Source organism: Numenius arquata, chromosome W (assembly GCF_964106895.1).
Source record: "Numenius arquata chromosome W, bNumArq3.hap1.1, whole genome shotgun sequence".
NCBI classification, from domain to species: domain Eukaryota; kingdom Metazoa; phylum Chordata; class Aves; order Charadriiformes; family Scolopacidae; genus Numenius; species Numenius arquata.
In genome coordinates, this window is record NC_133615.1 from 16,849,389 (window position 1) to 16,869,788 (window position 20,400).

Here is a 20,400-nt window from a genome sequence, read left to right on the forward strand (position 1 = left end):
CTCCCTTTTAGGCTTTCCAGCCCCAAAGGATCAAGATAAAGTCTCAGAGGTGAACGCTCCTTCTCCATGAAGGTGAGCAGAGGGACAGAACCTCCTATTGAGCGCACAGAGATGGCACACATGGACCATCTTTTTTTGGTCCAGGCTGGGAAATGGCTTTTGAAGAATGCTGCTGGAAATGCAGATTTTGTCTTCAAAAGCACAATTCTGGGCAGGCATATAATTAAGTGCAACTGGGAAGGAGTGAGGGAGGAAGAGGGGGTGGGGGATAGCAAGAGAGGAAGGCTGGGGCAACATATCTAAAGCACAAATATTCCTTGCAGCTTTGACTATAAACTCCTGAGATCAACCCTTCACTGGGTATAAATCAACACAACACCACTGACATCAGGGAGCCATGCCAACAGGGACTGGCAGAAGACCTGTGTCCAGACCACGTCTCCCCTCAGGACCAGATCCACAGCCCCAGGAGGCTGGCAGCAGAATTCCCATGGGAGTAGCAGCGCCGGGCAAAAGAGCCCAGAAGAGCTCTTCAACCTAAAAGGAGCATCTGCACAGGAACAAAGTCCCTATGTCTGTCTATTGAGCAGCACATTCTATCCTGGCTGTCAGATGCAGCCCTGTGTACGTTGCTGCTGGATCTATATTTAGCCCCTGATGTAACTAAAGTCAACAGTATTCCATTAGGGCAGCTGCTCCTAACTCCTGAATAGGCTTTTCTACGCCGGCTCCACCTACGCATGTCAAAATTCTGGACGTATACAGCTACAAAACCTACCCGTGTTTATATACACAGTGGCACAGTTTTGAATAGAAAATATATGACCGTTAGCATAGTTTAACGGTCTGCTATATAACAGCAGCAGCACTATTTTTAAGAGACATTGATTCTTCTTGTCCAGGGGTGAGTTTAAAGGGCTTAAGCTTCACTGCAAGTCAATAATGGCCTTTCCCTTTTTAGGGTATGTTTCTGCTTTGGAGCATTCCTTATCTCTGCTGCCGATGACAGGTTCTGTGGAGAGTTTTGTAGCGTTTTCTGGGAAGGAAGACATACGTATAAAAAAGAAGAATCACATTGCAAATCCCACACTTGAGCCTGTAAGAAGTTTACATCTAGTGTTTTGTATTACTTAAATAAGGGCTTGCGCCAGGCACCATGTGAATGGTTGCTTTTCCAAAGTAAAATTCCAGTTTAAACATTTTGGGTTTACTTTCAGTTTTGCTATGAAATGTTACAGAAGGCATTGCAATGCAAAACACTAGAGAACTGTAGTTCCCTACCACAGCCCAGGGAAGTGCAGGAATTAAAGTGCTTACCAAGATAAAGAAAAGTTAAAGGCACAGACATGAAATCATGAATGGGGAGGGGGAGGAAATCTCATATAACTATCTTCTGCAAAAGATCCATCCATCCCTCTAAATGATTATATACATAGTGAAATGCCCAAAATACATTAAATCTAACAAATAAATAGAGCCCTGTAAAAGAAACACACTTCAAGAAGTATGACAGGTTTATACCTGAAGTTAGTATTGCTTGTGTTCAGTCCCTTGACCTCCACCATGTGTGCCAGAAGGGCACAGAGAACCTCTGTTGGCATTTCTTAGTAAATATAAATATTTCTTCCACTAGCAATGTACATTTGGAAACACAAAATGATGACTGAGGAGTCTGCAGACATGTTGCCATTTAGATCAGTGGTTAAAGCCAAGCCAGCCAGTTAAGTAAAGTCTATTCCTAACCGATAGAATGAAAGGATGCTTCTTAATTTCTAAATACAAAAATTTAAATCAAACAGTATAGAGGATGCAAATTAACATGGATTTGGTGCATTCAGAGAGATCAGGGGCTTAATGGCAAAGTTTCCTTAACCATGCAGTCCAGAACACAAACAAACATCTCTGATCACCCTAGGACAGTTTGGGTGTCACAGTGAAGTGACACCCAAAAGGGCACCCAGACACTCACATGTACCCCCTGCAGCCATGCATGACACTGCCGTGCTGTGACACCACAGGTCACACTCAGTTTTGAACACCACTGATGAACCAAAGAAATAGTCCCATCTCTGCAGATGCAGACCTCAGCTGGGGCACCTGCTGGGGGAGCAGCACCCTCTGGAAGTCAGGCTAAAACTGACCACTACCTGAACATCACAGGTAAACCCAAAAGCTCCCAAATTCAATTCCTAAAGGTGATAGCTGCTCTTCACAAAGACATAGAAACAAAGAGCTCGAAAGCATTGCTGTTTTGAGATTTGTTTGAGACTTGCACCCAGGATGGGAGGCACCAGAGAAGCCCCAGGTGGGTCAGGAAGGAATAAGAGCAAGGAGGTAAAAACATTTCAAGAAAATTGCCTAAGCAACACACTGACTCTCCAGTGAAGCCTAGGTACAACCTGAGGTCTCTGATTTCTTTTCAAACCTTTTCTCAAGAGCCATGCCACTAACCAGCTGGTCCATGGACATGTCTCCTAGGGATGTGTAGTAACTCCAAATTACCCACCTGAGGGCTCAGAGGATGGGGTGATGCTAGAAATCCTTGGCATGAAACAGCAAGGCATGAATTATCTCAGCCAGATCAGCTCAAAAAAACAAATCAGTTTGTACTTCTCAAAATGATTTCTCAAAATTCATTAGCATAGAGAAAACCCCTTGCGATGAGGATGCTCTCTGGAGGAGGAGCTCAGCCTTAAAATATGAGAAGTCTGTAATTTTTCTGGCAGTCTATTCACTTGTTTTTCAAAAAAGGACATTTGGAGATGTATAAATTCTGGAAAACGTATCCCACTGCATAATGGCATTGCCCAAAGTTGCGGGGAGAAAAAAAGAGTATGTTTTCTAATCCTTTTAGAAATGCAAAATTTCCAGGTTTAAAAATTCAGGGTCAAAGCAGGTGCTTATGGTGATGCTTGCAGTATAAAAACAATAGACCCAAACAGAAGAGAAACTCCATTTTCTTTATTCGGGTAAAAGCCTCATTAAAAATCAATAGGCCTAATTTATCCCTGATAACAATCTGTTGAAGTCTATATGTTTACCCTAGGGATTAATTTAGCCTAATGGGTCTTCACCACAAACAATAGAGGCAAGGTTTGATTCTTGGAAGTTAGGGCATAGCAAATGCTACTACAGGACTTGATCCTACCACTTGCAAAGACACAGTGGGCTGAAGTATCTGATAGGCTCAAAACCCTTGAATGATGTCCAAATAAAGCCTGTGGTGAATAAATGTTTTACAGCCAATCATATGTCACTGTGAATCAACTTTTTTATTGATGGTGCTAATCATAAAATGAAAGAATAGAGATCAATTTATATATTTCAAAGAAAAAAGGAAAAAAATAGAGATGTGTGATCTTCCATCCCTTGTGAACACTGGCAAAAGTGAGTCATCCTGACCTACTGTGATCCCTGCAAGGAGATATTTTTCTCCAGTCCTAGAAAATGAGCATTTGGCTTGCAAGGCTCTGCTCTTGCAAAAAAAAACCCAAAACCTGAATACTAAAGAGCTTAGTTTCACCGAGATTATGTGACAGTGAATTAGTGACCCTCAGGTGTCGGTATACAGGCCAGCAAATTAAATTAAGCTCTTTTCTTCTGTTCTAATGTAGCAGAACTAATGCAGTCACAGCTCAGCACTGCAGCTTCTTAAATGTGGGCACTGCTGCTGCCACAGGGAAGGGAACCTGGTTTCCGTCTCCTGGGAAGGCTGGCTGGAGTCAGTGAGGAACCCTGGGAGCTGTGACATAACGTCTGAAGACACAGGCAGGAGGAGGACCAGGCAGCAGAGGTAGCTCCAGTTCCAGTTTTAACGTCAATAGAGGGGAAATCAAGCATGGTGGCTTTTAAGCAAGGTCTGAGGAAGCATCACTCTAGGAGACTGAATAAAATCCCTAACAACAACAACAAAGTCCCAACAGGGCAGCAGTAACCCTTTAGCTTTTGCTTCCTTGGGCAGCAAAAGGCAGTGCTTAGAAGTCCAGAAAAAACCTTTTCCGTAGAGATGAGGCTGCCACAATGACAACCAAGGAGTGTTTGGCTTAAGAAAATGAAGAAAAGCCCTACAGAACTGCTGGTGGCAGCACCTTGGAAACATCCATCTTAAAAAAAAGAAAAAGAAAAAAAATAGAGATTATTTCTGAAGACATGGTGTTCCCATACATTTTGTGCTTCCCTGACTTTATCTTCCACCTCTCTACTCATGCCCCTCCCATCACTCTTGCTGCACAGTAGCAAGCTGGGTAAATATTAAGCATGATAGGAAATAATTAATGAATTATCAATTGCAATCAAATTGCATAATACAAACAGTTGGAGGGTAAGGAAAAGTACTGGCTGCTGTCTTTATTATTATGTTGGAGATAAGGTGGAGGCAGAAAGTAAGTTAGAAGGCCGCTATGTCTACTCTAGATCCTGAAGTGTATCCTATATGCCGGCTATGCCGGGTAACTCTTTGGAAAGCCAAGCATAAAAACTCATGCAAAAGTCTGTGTTTGATTTGCAGTACATACAAAATCCCATCTTTGCCCATGCAAATGAAAGGATAGAAGTGCTGCCAGCAACTGCTCATGCAAAACCAGGCTGTAACGGCACATGCCTGAAGAAGAGTAGGAACGGGACTTCTCAGGCAGGAGGCTCTTGCTCAATCCACTTTCAGCAGCAGCATTTCCAGCTGTTTAATGAACAAATAAACATTCTGAAACTTTCTCATGAGGTAGTCAAGATATTTTTCCGAGTATCAGTCAAGCCTCAAGATATAAAGAGCTGTCCTAACAAGTTCCTCCAAGGGTAAACTGAAGCAAAGTGGTGATAAGGTCAATATTTTCAATCGGGGTTGCCTAAAATATCCAGCAAAGTCAACAATAATAAAGACAACCACTAATTCGGATGACTCCATTGAGGTGTTACTACACAACTTGAAGCTTTCAAGTTTGAAAACATTGGCCATAACCATTTGCTCGTGGTTAAAGAGAGGATAAGGAGCAGACCTGTGCTGGATTTTGGACTTAGCCACTAAAAACAAGGCACAAAAAAGGCTAAAAAAGCAGCGTGGGCACAAGGACTTGCTCTTTTATCTCCTTGAGAGAGGGCTGCTCGCTGGGAAAGGGATGGGATCCATGCTAAAGGCAATCAGAGGAGGATGGAAACCCATGTGTGGTTGAGGTGTTCCCAGCCAGCTCTGGAAAAGGGATCTGAGCTACTCGGTCCTTCTTGCTTCCTCTGGAAACACAAGCACCAGTAGCTGAGCTGCTGACTTCTTCACGTTCAGATACAGGTGATATTGAGTGGTGTAACTAGAAAAGCAAGAGCTGTTAAAGATAAGCATTAATATTTAACGAGATCAGCCTGCAGTTGCTCGTTAGTGTGCAGTGTTCCAGCTAATTAATACAGAAGAGCCGCTCTGCAAAAGGAGAGTGAGCAAGTACATTCCTGAGGCATTTCTCAGCCTTCGGGGGGGGGCGGGGCGGCGAAGAAAAGGAAATATGGGCAAAGGGTTCTTTGAGGGGGGGGGAAGAAAAAAAAAGTTGAGTCCTCCAAATGTTTGTGCAGAAATGCTCAGCTGACTTTCTATGAAGAGGCTGTCTCTCACTGAGGGGGGATCTGATCAATGCTTATAAATACTTAAAGGGAGGGTGTCAAGTCTTTTTTCAGTGGTGCCCAGTGACAGGACAAGAGGTAACGGGCACAAACTTGAACGTAAGAAGTTCCATCTAAACATGAAGAGGAACTTCTTTACTTTGAGGGTGGCAGAGCACTGGAACAGGCTGCCCAGAGAGGTGGTGGAGTCTCTGTCTCTGGAGACGCTGAAAACCTGCCTGGACACATTCCTGTGCAACCTGCTCTAGGTGAACCTGCTTTGGCAGGGGGGGTTGGACTAGATGATCTCCAGAGGTCCCTTCCAACCCCATATCGTTCTGTGATTCTCCTCCCTGTCCCTGCTAATTCCTCTTGCCAGCTCACCTCCTGCAACGGGGGTCACAGGGAGATCAGGAAAGTCTTGTTAGCACCTGATTTGAGGCTGCTCCAGCACGTTTGGTGGAGCTGGTACATGCTCAACAGGAAGGTTTTTCTTTTTAGAAATAATATTACATTTGTGAGAATTAGCAGTAATGCATGGGATTCCTGCAAATTTTCAATTTATTGCACCTACAGTCCCATTGCCTGCATCAAGCGATAGTTTGTCAGCCTTGCTGCTGAAGATAAAATCTTTAAAATGAAACTCCAGTATTTTCTAACTTTCAGTATTTTCTAGCATTTCAGAATCCAGCAGGGAAACTTAAAGACCCTTTTGAGGTTCCCTCAATTCAAATTTCAGCCCAATTTTTAAACCAGGGAAGTATTTTTGGAACTACTGAACAAAAAAAAAAAAAAATCTGGGGTCATTCCTGCTGTAAATAGTATCTTAGAGCCTAGTGTTCATTTTTTACAGCTACTTTAGAATGTAAAACTGAAAAACATAATTGTCTCTTTTTATAGGAAAAGACAGACACATTGTGTAAAACCTCCATTTGTATGTAACACAAAAGAGCAGTCGGAGTCATCGGAACCACTAAGCATAAAAATCTGTAGTTCAGTTTTTAGATATTTAGTCTTGGGAGTGTTGTAAGGAAGCAGAGAGATGGGCCAATATACCTATCACAGCTTTAGAAAGAGGACCCAGCTTTTCCAAGGGAAGTGTGTTGCAGCTACCAACATGGAAGTGATAGTTATCTGGCTGTGAATCATACCCGCTTTAGGATTAAAGATCATACCTGTATGTGAGCCACTATCAGCAGCGTTATAATTGGAGTTGCTAATATTGCTGAAGTCAAAATATTTGAGGATTGTGGGACAGGCTCCTTAGAAACACCAAATTAGCTTCAAAATCATACAAATTAGATCCTATTTACATGCCTTCTGAGTTTCAGGGACTTTATAATTTAAGCCTCATCACTCATTGATGCTGCTGCAGATGTTTAAAAGCAAAAAAGAAAAATAGGGAAAAAACCAAACCACTGCACACCTCACATCATAACACTCTTAAAAATCACAAGAGTTGGCTATGCAGGTCCCAAAACAAAACTCAGCCCATGCAAACCAGCCATCCTTCCACTCCTGGATCCAGCTGATTGCTAAGTGGATAACGTAGGCGGGAGATAAAGATTCAAATGTTGATGGTCGAGCAAACTGAAACGAATCAGCAAAGTTAGGAACTCTGACACAGCAAAAATGAAAGCTTTTCATTGCTGCATACTGAGTCTGCGGAGACTAAATGGAAACTGTGCTCCACTGCCTTTTTTGCTACAGAGTAAATGACAGCTGATATAGAAGGACAATTTGCTACTATTGCTGGAGGTGGAGCGAAGAAGGGAAGTGAAGAGAGAAGTACATTGCACTAAAGGGAACAGCTGAGAACAATGCCTTAGTGGTAAATGGGACTCTCCAGTACGAGATATGATCGTTACTTAAGCTATGCTGTGAGCATCCTTTACATAGAAGTAAATATAACATCGGGGGAAGAAAATTCTAACACTCATTAGACAATTCAAGAGCAGCTACATTATTTAAGAGAAGGATGTAATTTACTTTAAGTCTTAAATCTCATAGATACAATAATGTATGTATGTCCACGCAGAGATGCAAACTTTATTTTCAGTAGCTATATGGCCTGAATTATTGAAATAACTGGAATGTGTTATCATCATCACTACTGGATTTCTCCTGGCACCAGTCTCTGATATCAAGAAGTTGTGCTACCCCTGTTATCAGATGAGAGAACTCAGTTAGAGACAAACTTCAGGGTGACCTAACAAGGCTGCAGATGAACAGAGTTCAAATATGATTTTCAGTGGTCCAGGAAAGACATGATTTAAGCAGGGGACAATTTGGCTCAATCTTGGGTAGATAAGGAAAAGTGAAAATGAGTATGAAACAAATAACCTCATTATTATTACAGAAGAAATGTAAGAGCCCTTGTTCAACAGATGCCACTGTACCAGGTCTTGAAGAAATGCAGTTAAAAAGATTTGGAGGAGTTGAAAACTAGAAACAGTAATTTAATTCTAACTCCCAGTTACTGGGTGTAACTTCTCTAACACCCAGGTGGTGTGCACACGGGATCAGAGACAACACAAAACAACAAAAAAACCCAAGACAAATGCATGCTTCACTATCCCAGAAAACTCATCCACAAGCCTGCTTCATCATTACCTAAAGGCACTGGAAAAGAAAGGAAAACCTAAACACACATCTAGCAGCACTTCACTTGGACCTGAGGTTGTGTCTATTAACAACACAACACACAAAGGTGAAGCCTTCACCTCCACTGATGCCTTGACATTGCAACGCACTTGCTGCCTTCCCTGTTCATTTGGTTACTTTCCATTATATTTCTGTCTTTGGAAAGATGGCTGGACTGCCACTGCTGCTCCGGGAAAGCTCATACTTCGGAGAGGAGGCAGTATCCTGGGTAGTACCCAACACTTCATCTCAAAGCTTCCTGTCACTTTTAAGGGCTGATGTATATTGGTATAACCAGAATAGTTTGGGCATTTTAAAGATGAAAAGATGAAAAAGTAAGAATAATCTTCCCAAATAATAAAAAACGGCATGGTTTTAGCAGTGCACTGAAAATCCCTCTCCTCTGAAATGAACTTGGTGTGAGTCTGGCATGCAGGAGGGGAAGTTTCAGCTCAAACACTGCGAGTTGCCACAGCCTAAAAAACCAAATCAGGGACTTATCATGGGAAGTGACAACCAACCTCAACTATAAGCAAGGTCATCAGCTCCATATAAACACTTTCTTTGAAATATATCTGAATGTGTCCTGGTTCCGGCGGGGATAGAGTTCGAATCCTTCTGAAAGCTGGTTTTGCTATGAAATGAAGTAAGGTCAAGGGACCTGCACAGGAGATCCAGTTTTTAGGACTAAAATGGCAAGATGGACACCGTCAGATCCCAATGGACGTGATCAACAAAATAGCAGCTATGTCTCCACCAACTAGTAAAAAGGAAACAAGCTTTCTTAGGTGTTGTGGGTTTTTGGAGGATGCATATCCCAGATTACAGTCTGATTGTAAGCCTTCTATACCAAGTGACCTGGAAGAAGAACGATTTTAAATGGGGTCCTGAGCAACGACAAGCTTTTGAACAAATTAAACAGGAAATAGTCCATGCAGTAGCCCTGCAGCCAGTCCAGGCGGGACAAGATGTTAAAAATGTGCTCTACGCTGCAGCCAGGGAGAATGGCCCTACCTGGAGCCTCTGGCAGAAAGCGCCAAGGGACACTCGCGGTCGACCCCTAGGGTTTTGGAGTCAGGGATACAGAGGATCCGAAGCCCGCTATACTCCAACAGAAAAGGAGATACTGGCAGCGTACAAAGGGGTTCGAGCTGCTTCGGAAGTGGTTGGTACAAAAGCACAGCTCCTCTTGGCACCTCGACTGCCGGTGCTGGGTTGGATGTCCAAAGAAAGGGTCCCTGCCACACATCATGCAACGGATGCTACATGGATTAAGTGGATTGCACTGATCACGCAGCGAACTCAAATGGGAAACCCCAGTCGCCCAGGAATTCTAGAGGTGATTATGGACTGGCCAGAAGGCAAGGATTTTGGAACGTCACCAGAGGAGGAGGTGATGTGTGCGGAAGAGGCCCCACCGTAGAATAAAATACCAAAATAAAATAAGAAGAGATATGCTCTGTTCACTGATGGGTCCTGCCGAATTGTGGGAAAGCATAGAAAGTGGAAGGTTGCCATGTGGAGTCCTACAAGACAGGTTGCAGAAGCCACTGAAGGACAAGGTGAATCAAGCCAGTTCGCAGAGGTGAAAGCCATCCAGCTGGCCTTAGACATTGCTGAGTGAGCAAAATGGCCAGTACTTTATCTCTGTACCAATTCATGGATGGTGGCAAATGCTCTGTGGGGGTGGTTACGGCAGTGGAAGCAGAGCAACTGGCAGCGCAGAGGCAAACCCATCTGGGCTGCTGAGTTGTGGCAAGATATTGCTGCCCAGATAGAGAATCTGGTTGTGAAAGTACATCACATAGATGCCCATGTACCCAAGAGCCGGGCCACTGAGGAACATCAGAACAACCAGCAGGTGGATCGGGCTGCTAAGATTGAAGTGGCCGAGGTGGATCTGGACTGGCAATATAAGGGTGAATTATTCATAGCTCGATGGGCCCATGACTCCTCAGGCCATCAAGGAAGAGACGCTACATATAGATGGGCTCGTGACCGAGGGGTGGATTTGACCATGGACACTATTGCACAGGTCATCCATGAATGTGAGACATGTGCTACAATCAAGCAAACCAAGCAGTTAAAGCCTCTTTGGTATGGAGGACGATGGCTGAAATACAAATATGGGGAGGCCTGGCAGATTGATTATATTACACTCCCACAAACCCGTCAAGGCAAGCGCCATGTGCTCACAATGGTGGAAGCAACCACTGGATGGCTGGAAACATACCCTGTGCCCCATGCCACTGCCTGAAACACCATCCTGGGCCTTGAAAAGCAAGTCCTGTGGCGACATGGCACCCCAGAGAGAATTGAGTCGGACAACAGGACTCATTTCCGAAACAGCCTCATTGACACCTGGGCCAAAGAGCATGGTATTGAATGGGTCTATCACATCCCTTATCATGCACCAGCCTCTGGGAAGATAGAACGGTACAATGGACTGTTAAAAACTGCACTGAGAGCAATGGGTGGTGGGACTTTAAAACATTGGGATACACATTTAGCAAAGGCTACCTGGCTAGTTAACACCAGGGGATCTACCAACCGAGCTGGCCCTGCCCAGTCAAAACCTCCACGTACTGTGGAGGGAGATAAAGTCCCCGTAGTGCACATGAAGAATATGTTAGGGAAGACAGTCTGGGTTAGTCCTGCCTCAGGCAAAGGCAAACCCGTCCATGGGATTGCCTTTGCTCAAGGACCTGGGTGCACTTGGTGGGTGATGCGGAAGGATGCGGAAGTTTGATGTGTACCTCATGGAGATCTGATTTTGGGTGAGAATAGCCAGTGAATGAAACTGTATGATATTAACTGTTAAATGACCCTGCCACTGTACATCTCATTTCTGTAACTGCTATTGGTTGTACTATAGTAAGAATCACCCAAACTAATGACAGATGGGCTCTGATGAAAAACCGAGTAAAGTGCAGCGGTGAAAGGATCAGAACTGACCTCGGCAGCTGGCATCCAGCAACTTCATTGAGATCGACATCTTCAACCCACGGACTGTGGGGGTTTTTTTTGCCGTCTGAGGCTAAACCACGACAGCATGGGAATAAAAACAGGACTGCAAATGATTCAAGACTAAATACTCCAACATATCCTGCAATAACCTTTGCACTCTCTTTTTGACTCCAGGAAAAGCCGGGAAGCTGAGTAGCAGCTCCGTTTCCGTTCCATTTTCACCTCCCCACAAGAAGAGAAACTTTTAACCTTATTATTTATAGTACCCTCATATCTGCAATTAGGCACTGCGCAAACATGCAATCGGAGGGAAGTACCTGCCCCAAGGAGCCCACACACAGGCATAGGCAGGGGGAAGCGTTGGACCAGGTGATAAACCGCCTCGCTCCACATCAAAAGGCAGAGTCGGGTGTATGGGCCAGCTTTCAGCTCGGTGACACTAAACCCCTCCTGCGGTGACACAGAGCAGCCACACACCCATCTCTGTACTGCCAGCAGCATCTGCCTGCAGTGGCAATCGCCCATCTGGCTTCCCAGGCAAGGGAAATCAAGCACGGAGTGGGTGAGCACATCCCTTGGCCGCATCCCTTTCTGCTGGGTTGGATGCAATTGGCTGGAGTTGTTAAAGCTGCCTTCATAGGATCATAGAATGGTTAGAGTTGGAAGGGACCTCAAAGATCATCGAGTTCCAACCCCCCCTGCCATGGACAGGGACACCTTCCACTAGACCAGGTTGCTCAAAGACCCATCCAACCTGACTTTGAACACTTCCAGGGAAGGGGTGTCCACAACGTCTCTGGGCAATCAGTTCCAGTGCCTCACTACCCTCACAGTAAAGAATTTCTTCCTCATATCTAATCTAAATCTGCCCTCTTTCATTTTAAAACTGTTACTCCTCATCCTATAGCTACACTCCCTGATAAAGAGTACCTCCCCATCTTTCCAGTAGGCCCCCTTTAGGTACTGAAAGGCTGCTATATGCCCTCGTTAGAGCCGTCACCCCTCCCAAGAAGCCCATCCTGTGGATGGTGGTCATGCTCTGCTCCATCAGGGTCTTAACAAGGACAGCTGGCTCAACAGGGGCTCAGTAAAATAAAGACCAAATCCAACTTGAGCAGTAGATTTAAGATTTTTATTTTTATTGTTTTGCAACTCCAGCCTTTTTTCTCTCTCCTCGGATTTCTCCTTTTGTAGGCATCTATACTGTCCTGGAGGGGCCCACAGGCTGAAAATCTTTCATCTCTCTGCAGCTAGAAAGCAGAGAGATGTTTTTCTTCTTCCTCTTTTCTCAGACTTAATCAGTTTTTAAACACAAATGGCTGGAGATTCACACCTTGCATCCAGAGTATATCTGAATTCACTAAAAGCTCTTAGGTTTTCTGTCACCCAGTGAACATAAACAAAGCCCACAAACAACTATACCTCCCCTTGGAAATGATGAAAAAACAGAAAGAGCTAAAACCAGCATTGAAGACCTTTGGCTCACAGGTTGAATAACAAACATACACACGCACACACCTACCTTGCTCGGGAGTCAGTCCCTGTGCTGGAATGTGTAATACAATCACAGCAGCTGCCTATACCACTAATCTAAGGAAAAGGTCAAAGAAAGGTATGTATCCAACATTTGCTATGAAATACTCTGTAAGGAGAATGTGGTGGGTTTTTTTCCTTTCTGTTTTCTTTCCCATACTTCTCCATGGCCCTTTCGCATTCATGCCACCAAGAGAAGCAGAGTTGCCTCTGATATTAAAGATCACTTATATAGTCCTTTGAACTGGGTTGAGTTTGGGGTTTTTTGAGCAATCAAGGAGGAGGGAAGGTATGATTTGTTTTGGATGGGGAGTTGCTTAAGTATTAAGCAGTGAAATGCAGCTGCTACTTAGGAAGGATAGTGGTGATCTCAAATGTGGAAGAGATTAACCTTTTGATGTTTTGAGGTCAAAAGCCACCTAATAATGGAATTGGGTAACAGGGAAAAATTAGAAATCTTAAAATTGCATTCAAGGAAAAAATCTAGATTAGTGCTGTGCAAGGTAATCCTCTGTACAGGCACTACCTCACTCTTTGAGACAGCATTCACCAAAACCCAGGATTATTCTCTAAAGGATGCGATCCTCAAGCAATAATACTAGAATGTGGCTTTTGCCTTGCTTAATTTCTTTATGAAAGTGGAAGGAAAATAGTAATCTTTATAATTCATGTATTTATAGCAAAATGCTTAACGTCTCAACCCTGAGAAGAAAAGACTAAATTCACAGGAATTACTCTGTGAATTTGCCTCAAAAGAATTCCTTCTCCACCCCTATTATTATTATTTTTGGTGGTAGATTATTTTTCTAATAGGATTAACATTACCCTCTTGGCTTCTGTGTAAATGGGTGAGTTCACCTTGCCATAAGCTGTTCCAGCTGGAACAGAGAAAAGAGATTTCTCAAATCCTTGAAGTTTAAAAAAAAAAAGTCTACTGATGGGTTATTCTTTCCATAAATAGAGACATTCATATCATTCATATTGGCATCCCTCATGATGGAAACATTCTTGATAAAGGCTGTCCCAGATCCAACCGGTTAAACTTCAAGGAAAAGGTCTTGGAAGAACTTAATAGGCTACAAAGCTCTTACCTTGTTATAAAAAAAAAAAAAAAAAAGCACACAAAAAAGCACACTTGAGGCTCAGCATTAACAAAAACTGCTCATATTGGCTGGCTGGACCCCTCTCATTCTCCCTTCATCATTTCTGCATGACAAACCTGTCCCCCTTCTTTTCACTCCTGTCCTATTATTGGGAGCGATGCCTTTTCATGACCCAGCTCTACTACAAAAAGGCTTCATTTCAGCACCGAGAGAAATGTAGAAGAGTGCTTCAGGATAAAAGGTAAGATACAAAACCCAACTTTTTACATCAAGCTAAAGAGCAGCTCTTCCTGGGGAGGCAGGCCATTTGCATGCCATTTGGGTTGTCTGGGAGAGATGCCTCTATTCTTCTCCCATCCCTGCCTCCTGGTCCGTGAGAGAATGCGGGGCTGAAGAGGAGAGTCTACGTTACACTCTAAACACATTACTGCTCCCCACGCATTGCTATAGGCCATAAGAATAAACCTGACAGTGCTTTGAAGTCTGTAAACCGATTCCTAGGTAACTGCTTAGAGTTTCTCCCCTCCCCATGTGCCCCAAACAGCTTTTCATTTGATGTTCTGGCACAGAACTAATCTGAGAAAAGATCAGAAACTCGATGCTATTGACAGGAGCGTCTCAGTGTGACAGCTGATTGAGTCCATCTTGCATTTCACTGACAAACTCAATTGCTCCAGTAAATCAAGTGAAAGTCAATACAGGCATCTCCTTGTCTGACACTGGGTGCATCCCCCCCTCCTCGAGCCCTCCTGGGGGCCCTTCGCCACTGCCACCGCTTGTAGGACCCAGCTGAGAGACCCATCCCTGTGTCCCTGTGTGCAATGGAGAAATGGAGCCGCAGCTCACGTGGGCTTTGAGGGCAGCAATGCAGTGTTCACCCTGCTGATATAAAGCTTGGTTTATCTTACTTCTCCTCCTTCACCTTTTTCCTTTTTTTTTTTTTTTTTAATAGAGACATCTCCTGGAAAATCAAGTTTCATCATAAATCCTCAGCCCAGGCTTACACTGTAACAGTGAGGCAGTATTGGAAGTGCAGGAGCAGGGTGTCTGCATGGCCAGCTGATCTGAAGCAATGCCCATGTAGCAGTGCATGTTGGGGATAAGAAAAGGAAATACAGGTCTGCTGGCTTTCTCTGGTGTAAATGAGCAATAAAAGTCAGCTGTGAGGAGCAAAATCTTATAAAGGTAGAAGTGGTGGGAAAAGAGGCTCAAGCCCATTGCAGATGGCAAACTTGTGTTGGCAGTGAGTAACCAGGCAATTAAGTCAGTGACTTAACAGGCTTTTTCCACACTTTAATTGTGATGCAGAGGTGTCTGTGGCTCAGGGCAAGCAAACCACAAAGCAGAATGAGCACCAGGCACTGGGAACCTGAATTTGCACAGAAAACAGCGCAGGGAGACAGTCTACATGGTGAGGAATATATGCAGGCTACTGTTTACAAATGGAAATCAAATAGGTTGCCATTACCAATAATGAAGTATGAGGTTGGCGTGGTTTCTGCCTCTCGGATTTCAGCACAGTTTATTTTTATAGAGGCAGCTTCCTCTTGCAAAGTGTTGGCAAACAGGCTGCTGGCAGGGAGAGGGGAGCGGGGAGGATGGAGCTTCTTGGGGAGGGCACAGGAGCCCTTCCAACCTGCTGGGATGGAACAGCAAGTGGTGGAGATGGAGCTCCAGGAGTGAAAAGTGAAATTTCATAGAGACAAATGGCTGAGCTATTAATCTTGTTGATGAGAGGAGTAAGGGAAGATGAAAGAGCAGAGGGAGGAGAGAGTAAAATGGCGCTGAGCAGGTATCAGGTGCTGAGAGGGCAAGGGTTAAAGATGACAAGCTGAAAGATAGGGTCCTGCAAACAAAATAACAGGCTCTCTGCTGCATGAAGTCATATGAACAAGTAACTACAGGCACCCCTACCTAAATATATTCCCCCATCCCCAAATTTTTAGAGCACATCAAGCTTTGCCTCCACTCACCCTACTCAGCAAACAGATGAGGATACAACAGCTACACTGTCCCGCCTGCCTTAAAAGAAAACAACTTAAATATTATAACACCTCCACCTCAGCATTACACTCTGATGCCATGATCAACACGTAGATGAGCTGCCCACCCTGCGCCCACTGCTGCTCCCTGGTAGCTCAACACCTCAGAGCCAAAGCATGCTGCAGGCTTCCCTCCCTCCCTCCTGGCTCCACGTGGACACGTGTGCTCCCAACCAAATGACCTCATCTGGACCGGATTGAGCCTTCCAAGTCAAAATAAATACAGCATATTAGAACTGGCAGCAATTTTCAAAGGTTTAAGTTGGGTCCCTCTCAATTTTCACTCAGCACTTCATACATTTTTTCTGCTACAAAACGGGAGCATTTTATATTCCCAGCTCCGATACATATTTTATGAACCTTCAGAAAAGCTGCTTCCTGTGCAGTTAATATTTTGGTTCCAAAGTTAACTGGTTAAAACGCATATTAATAGATTGGGCATGGAAAAAGAAGAAGAAAAAAAAAAGGCAGGGAAGAAAAATAGCAGCAATGTTTGGAATGGCTCTGCAGCCAAGACAGCAAACCTGGTCTTTTTAATGGGACCACCCAAGCGAGCAAGACCTTAAGCTCTTACTCACGTGTGCTATGTTCACTGCAGTGTAATTCAAAGTCCAGAGGGGAGTTAGAAAAAGTAATAGTGGAGTTTAATAAGGGCTTAGCAGATAAGAGAAAGTACTGGGTTCCCACCAAAGTTCATTCCCAAAATTGCCAGCAGAATATCATGTGATCTCAAGTCCAGTTCAATAAACACGGGAGCAGGGAGATAGTGTTGCTGGAACAAGCTGTCACTGCCTGGATTTGCCAGAAGTCAATAATTGTTCATCAGCTTCTGAATATACTGTTGTGGGATTTTTCTGGAGGTAACACCACCACCTCTAAACACATTCCTGACGTCCAAACCAAAAACACCCCCAACAAACCCAAAAATCTCTTCTGAAGGCCGCTTAACAGAATAGCATTTGAGCTTGTGGTATTTTCTCCAAAAAGCAGCCTATACAGGAAGCCTTCCTTATTTTAAAGTCATTAGCTAATTCAGCATCGGTCCTTTATGTGTTATGAATAGTTCAGTTGGGTTGGCTGAGTCAGGTCTAAGGTTCATTTCTAGGTCATAATTAAAAATATTTCTGCTGAGGAAACTGTATTTATGATACTGTAAGTGCCAAGATAAGACAAATCAAGAAGTAATAAAGGAAAGAGAAGTTTAGAAAGCCACTTAAAATAGGAGAAGTCGGTGGAGATATAACAGATCACCCAAAGATGGCAAAGCTGGGTTCTTAAATTACTGCTCCTATTGCTTTCTCCAGTCTAGATGAAACAATCACCATGAGCAAAAGCCTATCGTTAGATTTAGCAATGGCATCTCCAAAGATAGAGCAATAGTCATGTGTGCGATTGACTGTATCAGTATCCTTTCTCTCTGGGATTACACTGTTTGTATCATAGCCTCCAGGAAAGAGGATGACTGATGTATAACAGCAGAGGAGGAAGGAGGGGGAAAAATGGGAAGGGGAGAGGACAGCAAAGTCTGGTGCCCAACATGAAACATTTAAGCCCTAAACTTCTGTGGGGATATGATCCTACCCTGTAGTGTTGGGTTTTTTTTGCCACAGAATTAAAAAGGAGGACTTTTCCTGGTGTCACTGCAGGCCACAGAAGATAAATCCAAATGACAGAGCCTAAGTTATGAATATGGGGAACTGGAGATGAGAAGTAAAGCAGCTTATAATGACTCTCCCATTTGCTCTTTGGAATACAAGTTCAGTATTGATGTTGAAATGCCCTGTCTTCATCCTAGCAGCTTCTCGAAAATGAAGCTTGAGAGTTTCTTCACCTTGCAGCCTCTTCAGCATGATTTGATAATGATAAAAAGAAAACATAAAAGCTTTTGCAGGCTGTTATTCATCAGGAATCAATCCCTTGTTTTCTAAGTACAACCACTGACCTCTAGGGAGGATGTTGAGAGAGAGATTTCAATTGACTTCCTTATGAAGATAGCCATGGTTCAACTCAGAGCTTCTGTTCCCGACACAGTCAGTGGAGGGAGGTACAGATGCCTCAACAACACATCAATCAGTCAGTTATCTAAAGTCAAACCATAGGAGTATCCTTCAAAAAGCCTATAACAGCACCAAGGAACACAGAGTTCATGGAAAGTGGCTAACATCTCCTTGTCATCCTGTTTACATGGATACTCAGGCAGCCTCGGGACACTTCCAACAATGGAGTGAAATAACTACTCTGCCAAATAACTCAAATCCTTGAAGAGATAAGACTAAGAAGGAAAACTAAGGTGAAATAACTTGGCTAAGTTTGTAGAACAGATCAGTGTTGGAGAATGAGAGCCGATTTCCTGTCCACCTACACCAATACTCAGCTGCTAGACTGATCCTGCTGCTCTCCAAGTACAAACTTCACTACCTGAGGAAGGACAGTGAGGTTTCCTGTGGCTTTTCATTCTCCTCGACGTATTTTTTCTCAACAAAAGAAAAGCCATTAATATTCCATCATTCCTGCATGTAAGATGCAGTTGCTAAAATGGTTTTGCACTTTACAGTCTCCAGTTGTAGACTAAATTGACGACGCTTAAAACGTGCCCATGAGCCATAGCAGAATGATCCCATTACAGCACTGCCTTAGTAATGTTGTTTTAGTTAAGGTTACGTTGTCTGGTCTTGAGTGTTTATAACCCAGCTGGGAATATATTCTCCAGGCTGAGACAAGATGCAGAGGGAACGTAGTCCTGCAGCAAATCACATAGCTTTTTCTTTTAATTTTTTCCTACTTTAGATCAGATTTTTCACTGGTTCTTTTTAAGGTACAATATAAAAAGAGAATAAAACATCCCTCTATCAGGATGCTAACAGGAGCCATGCTCAAGTCAGTGTTAACCTACCTCAGGCAAGGCCTACACTACACTAATATCCAAGTACTCGCCAGTCTTTAACATGAAGGATATCTGCATGTCCAGGTTTGGGGTAGAGCAAAGCCAACTTTCTGTTCAGTGAGAGAGGCTCTTGCTGTTACTTGTTGCTGTGGCAACCAGGGTCAGCTGACTTGGTTGTTTACCCTGTGGATGGGTCACACTTGTGGGGAGGAGTGGACAGGTCAGGTGACCCAAACTGACCAATAGGGTATTCCATCCCATCTGCCATGCTCAGTATAAAAGCTGAAGGATTAAACAGCCAACTTCCTTTTTCAATGGCTGATGACAATGATGATTCTGGCTGTTTGTCTGCCTTGGATCCTTATCTGTGCACTCCTGAATCTAGTTCCCATCTGTTGCTGAGTCCAGTCTGGGACTTCCCCAGTGCCTGCTGGTGACATCTCCCTCGGAACTTGATATGGTTTTGGACATGTTGTATCTATTTTATTATTTCCTTTTTATTTTATTATTAATATTTCATTAAAGTAGTTTAGTTCTTTCTAAGCCTGTAAATCTCTTTATCCTTCTTCTTCCCCTCCTTGGAGTGAGAGGTGGAGGAGAGTATCTGTCATCTCAGCATTGGCCAATCTGGCCTAAAACTGCGACACTGTGCTACTTTTGTGGCTTTATAAAGAGAGCTGAGGTCTTGAGGGAATTAAATTACACATCTGGTCGTGTACAAAATCTGCAGCTGACGGAGAGACAACCAGCATCTCTGAAGGGTGAGCTGACTCCATAGACACTGAACCACTTCTTCCACTTGCTATAAAGGCTTTTAAACTATAGCTTGAAGGATTTCTCCCCTTCACAAGATTTTTTTATTCTTCTACAAAGACCACTTTGATTAAAGTTTTATTTGACAGCTTTCTGAGTGGTTTCCAGGAGGTAATGTTCTAAAAAACTGATTTTGACCTATATAAGGAAACTTTAAACCCAAGGTACACATGTATCTTAGACTGCTGCTGTCTCTCACCAAACCAAACTTGTATGCATAAACAAGAAACTCACAAAGTGGGATATAAGAAAGAGTAAAAGAACATATGGGACAAAAGACTGTTTAGATGGAGCAGTGCAAAAATGTTCCTATTAGAATCATAGAATGGTTAGAGTTGGAAGGGACCTTAAAGATCGAGTTCCAACCCCCCTGCCATGGGCAGGGACACCTCCACTAGACCAGGTTGCTCAAAGCCCCATCCAGACTGACCTTAAACACTTCCAGGAATGGGGCATCCACAACTTCCCTGGGCAACCTGTTCCAGTGACTCACCACCCTCACACTAAAGAATTTCCTCCTAATATCTAATCTAAATGTCTCCTCTTTTAATTTAAAACCATTACCCCTTGTCCTGTCACTACATCTCCTGACAAAGAGTCCCTCTCCGGCTCTCCTGTAGGCTCCCTTCAGATATTGGAAGGCTGCTCTGAGGTCTCCCTGGAGCCTTCTCTTCTCCAGGCTGAACAACCCCAGCTCTCTCAGCCTGTCTTCATAGGGGAGGTGCTCCACCCCTCTGATCATCTTCGTGGCCCTCCGCTGGACCCGTTCCAACAGGTCCATGTCCTTCCTGTGTTGAGGACTCCAAAGCTGGACACAGTACTCCAGGTGGGGTCT

The 20,400-nt window shown here is 43.8% G+C and overlaps 1 protein-coding gene across 2 annotated transcripts in view; it reads right to left on the minus strand.

Moving 5' to 3' along the window:
- The window catches only part of LOC141476631 (SET-binding protein-like), a 304,828-nt gene that overhangs the window by 228,638 nt on the left and 55,790 nt on the right, over window positions 1-20,400 (minus strand). For both annotated transcript variants that reach the window (XM_074165411.1, XM_074165412.1), the window contains exon 3: window positions 15,119-15,146. In XM_074165411.1, the coding sequence (XP_074021512.1) occupies window positions 15,119-15,146 (28 nt within the window). The remainder of the gene's footprint in view (window positions 1-15,118; window positions 15,147-20,400) is intronic.